This window comes from Lolium perenne, chromosome 3 (genome assembly GCF_019359855.2).
Source record: "Lolium perenne isolate Kyuss_39 chromosome 3, Kyuss_2.0, whole genome shotgun sequence".
In the NCBI taxonomy this organism is placed as follows: domain Eukaryota; kingdom Viridiplantae; phylum Streptophyta; class Magnoliopsida; order Poales; family Poaceae; genus Lolium; species Lolium perenne.
In genome coordinates, this window is record NC_067246.2 from 239,615,419 (window position 1) to 239,619,871 (window position 4,453).

At 55.7% G+C, this 4,453-nt stretch overlaps 1 protein-coding gene across 1 annotated transcript; it reads left to right on the top strand.

The window, feature by feature from the left end:
• The first annotated feature begins 340 nt into the window (after positions 1-340).
• LOC127343873 (uncharacterized) lies at positions 341-3,968 on the top strand. The gene is made up of 8 exons (XM_051370070.2): positions 341-1,448; positions 1,867-2,283; positions 2,379-2,465; positions 2,572-2,642; positions 2,728-2,804; positions 2,919-3,066; positions 3,143-3,304; positions 3,393-3,968. Exons 1-8 carry the CDS (start codon positions 425-427, stop codon positions 3,774-3,776), a joined length of 2,370 nt encoding a protein of 789 aa, XP_051226030.1. The 5' UTR covers positions 341-424; the 3' UTR covers positions 3,777-3,968.
• The last annotated feature ends 485 nt before the right edge of the window (positions 3,969-4,453 follow it).

Genomic DNA, 4,453 nt, shown 5'->3' on the forward strand with positions numbered 1-4,453 from the left:
TCGAGCAAGTCATTGACTTTGGCACGGTCAATCTTATCTACCAAACCCTGGCTAGTGGATACTAGAAAAAGAAAGAGAAAAGCGACGAGGCTGTTCTTTTACAGCAGCTCCAGTCCGTATGATGTTTGCTCTCGCTGTCGCTTGAAACCGCCAAGCAAAACGAAGAGAAGAATTCTACGCGGCCAAATTATGCAAAGCGTAACCACGTCATGATGCATGGCTAGGCTAACTGCATCGATCGAGCTCATACTTGTCTTCGAGCTTTTTCTTTCGCGAATATGTCTTCGCACTTGTTGCACCTCGCCTCGGTAGTCGTCTCCTCTCCTACATTCTCTTGCTCATCTCTCTATATGAGCCGAAGCTCCTAACCGTGCCGAGAGTGTAACACTGTAACGTTCGTTAGGGATTTGAACGACGCAGCACCATGGAGAGTCCATCCGCACCTGATCCTCCGGTGACTCCAACCCCGCCTGATCCTCCGGTGACTCCAACCCCGCCTGATCCTCCGGTGACTCCATCCCCACCTCCACCGGTTACTCCATCTCCACCTCCTCCGGTGACTCCATCCCCACCACCTCCGGTATCTCCGTCTCCACCACCTCCGGTATCTCCATCTCCACCACCTCCGGTGTCTCCATCTCCACCTCCTCCGGACGACGCACCTCCTCCAAGGGCTCCGCCTCCACCTCCTCCAGACGAGGCACCTCCTCCAAGGACTCCGCCTCCACCTCCTCCGGACGAGGCACCTCCTCCGACGACTCCGCCTCCTCCTCCGAACGACGCACCACCTCCAGACGACGCACCTCCTCCGAGGATGCCACCTGGACCTCCACCTCCGGTTGAACCCCCGGTGATGGAACCGGTGATGCCGCCTAGGCCGTCGGTATTCCCTCCTCCACCACCTTCTCCAAGGCCGACACCGACGCCGATCCCGACGCCGGTAACACCGTCCCCGTCGCCACCTCCACCTAGCCCGACGCCGACCCCAACGCCGGTAACACCGTCCCCGTCTTCGCCACCTCCACCAAGCCCGACGCCTACGCCAACTCCCGTAACACCGTCCCCGTCCCCACCTCCACCAAGGCCAACGCCAACGCCAACGCCAACGCCAACACCAACACCGGCAACGCCCTCACCTCCGCAGCGCAGGCCGCCCCCGCCTTCCCCGCCGAACGTGCCAGGCTCATCTCCCCCGCCGCCTGACGTGCCATTCTCGCCGCGGCCCCCGAACAACGTACCGGACTCGACAGCGCCTCCGGCGTCACCTCTATCGCTGTATCCGCCTCCGCCTTCGACATCGAGGAAGTCTTCGTCGCCAGGCACCGCGGTGGGCGTGGGCGCGGCCGTCGGCGCGGTGGTCCTGCTCGGCCTCGCTGCTGCGCTCATCTTCTTCTTCGTGGCCAAGCGGCGCCGCCGGCGCGGTAGGGTAGCGCCGCCGGGTACCCCAGGTACGTACACGTTCTTTACTACGAGTGTCGAGACCGCGATTGTTCACACGCGCGTGACCTTTTCGCGGATGCCATCGTGTGACGTCCTAGTGCGTGCAAAGAAGCGTAAGCTAACGCGCGTGTTTAGTGCCAGTTCGTGCGCCATTATCTCCTGATACGGTGCTCGTGACTGCGACGTGCGATTAGCCGATTACACGCGTACCTGCCTTTAAGCCTTTTCATGTCCGCGCGTTTGCGCCGTTTTTGATCAGTGTAGTGCAGTGCTCCACTTCATTCGATAGTGCTGGGCGCGCTGCTCCATTTTTCATCGAGAAACTGAACAAGCTGTCATCAGAAACTCAAATTGTTTCTGAATGTCTTTGCGCGCGCGAGTGCTGAGCTGACCGATCGCTTTCGTGCTTCTTCTTGCTTGTGCCAGCGGATTTCCTCTACGACCCGAGACAGCCGGCGACGCCGCGGCAGCTGTCGACGACGCCCTCGATGCAGTCGTGGCAGGACGGCGGCGGCGCTCCCGGGTCCCCGCTGGCCGGTGGCACGTTCGGGTACGACGAGCTGGCGGCTGCGACGGACGGGTTCTCGGAGGCGAACCTGCTGGGGCAGGGCGGGTTCGGGCACGTCTACAAGGGCACGGTGCGAGGGCAGGAGGTGGCCATCAAGAAGCTCCGCGCCGGCAGCGGGCAGGGCCACAAGGAGTTCCGGGCGGAGGTGGACATCATCAGCCGGGTGCACCACAAGAACCTCGTCTCCCTCGTCGGCTTCTGCATCCACGCCGAGCAGCGCCTCCTCGTCTACGAGTACGTCCCAAACAAGACGCTCGAGTCAAACCTGCACAACGGTATGTACCTCGGTCGCATGCCGAATGGCGAATCCTGTTGCAGCTTGCAACTGCAATTTGTTTTGGAACTGGAACTGACGTGATGCTGGCCTCAGGGAGCGGCCGTGCGGCGCTAGATTGGCCACGGCGGTGGAAGATCGCCGTCGGCTCGGCGAAGGGCCTCGCGTATCTGCACGAGGACTGTGAGTTGCTGCCGTATTGGCACAGTTCATTTTGATACGAATGTTGTGGCCTGAAGAAGTTGCTCTTGCCAGTTTTGCCTGTCACTAAATGGCTGTTCAATCTCAGGTCATCCTAAGATTATCCATCGCGACATCAAGGCAGCCAACATCCTCCTTGATTACACCTACGAGCCCAAGGTAAATCGTCAGAACTGAACACCATTTTTTCTGCGTCCGCTCGAGTCCTTCTCAGTGTGTTTATCGACGAGATGGGCTCGTGCAGGTTGCAGATTTTGGGCTAGCAAAATGCCAGGAAATAGAACAGACTGCCGTTGAAACGCGCATAATGGGAACTTTTGGGTAAGATAATTGTTCACACCTCAGAATCTCAGATTGACTATGAAGATCGCTTCGCTGGTACATGAATGAAATGCATGTGGAGTAATCTTCTGTTGTGAAAACTTGTGTCTCCAGATATCTGGCTCCGGAATATGCTGCCACCGGCAAAGTCACCGACCGGTCTGACGTCTTCTCCTTCGGCGTAATGCTTCTGGAGCTCATCACCGGAAACAAACCTATCATGACATCTTCAGATCACCAGCCTGAAACATTAGTTTCTTGGGTGAGTTGACATGTATTATCTATGCTGCAATGCAAATGCAACTAAATAATGGATTCACCTCTTCTGTGCTGAACAGGCGAAGCCCTTGCTGACGAAGGCCGTGGAGGAGGAAGACTACGAGGAGCTTATAGACCTGAAGCTGCAGGACAATTACGACGCGTACGAGATGGCGCGGCTCGTCGCCTGCGCCGCCGCCGCCGTTCGGCAAACCGCCAGGTCTCGCCCGCGGATGACCCAGGTTCGTGCCAAATCTCCGACTAACTCAAGCCAGCTCCACGTATGCGTGCTATCGTTAACACGCTTGCTGCCGATGGAATGTGATTCAGATCGTCCGGTACCTGGAGGGCGAGCTGGCGGCGGAGGACCTGAACGCCGGCATGGCGCCGGGCCAGAGCGCGATGCATCGGTCGTCAGGGGGCGGCAACACGGACGAGGTGAGGCGGATGAGGAGGATGGCGTTCAGGCAGGGGACCGGCACGGGCAGCGGCACCATCAGCGAGTACGCCAGCAGCGAGCTGAGCGCCCCGACGAGCGAGTACGGGCTGAACCCGTCCAGCGAGTACACGGCCAGCAGCGCGGCAACCACGGAGGACATGACGATGACGGACGTCACAAGCAGAACAGGCAGCGGCGAGGCGAGGCCTGGAACTGAGCGCTTAAGCAGGCGCACCACCGTCAGCAGGCAGGCCAGACGTGCGAGCCAGGGCTGATGAGACGCCGGAATTTCGTCAAGATTTACGAGCGAACGATTTGGTTTGCGTTTCTTTGTGTATGTGTTGGTTCTTCGGTTCTCAGATCCATGCGATTTTTATTGGGTGGTGGATAAAGTTGTAACTTGTATATATGCACGTCCACGAATTCACCACTTAGATGAATAAAACACAAAGAGGTTTTAGAGTTTCTTCTTCATCTCTTCATTCATGGTGTTTAGTTCAAAATCAGGTGATACCTCCGATCTACAGTTTTGCAATGTTATTAGTCCATAAAGTCCTACACCCTCTACTAAATCATAATTTAAGTCCGAATGTTGCAAGTTTGACTAAGCTTATAGAACAAAATGTCAACATCTATACGATTACATCATATTTTATTTATGTATGTACTTGATGTTTATATGTTGATGAGTTGTATAGACTTGATCAAACTACAAAACAATTTGACTTTGGTAGAGTAAAGTGTCACATATAGAAGGGAGATAGTAGAGGTTTTCGTGCAAGTTTAGCTCTCACTCTTTCCAACACCACTTAGTCTTGCTAGGATTTAGTGTGCTTTTTTTTTGTTTCCGTGTTGGTTTTTCAGTTTTCAGATTCATGCGATTTTTGTTGAGTGGTGGAAGTAGTTGTAAATTGTATGCACGTCCATGAATTAACCACTCAGATGAATAAAA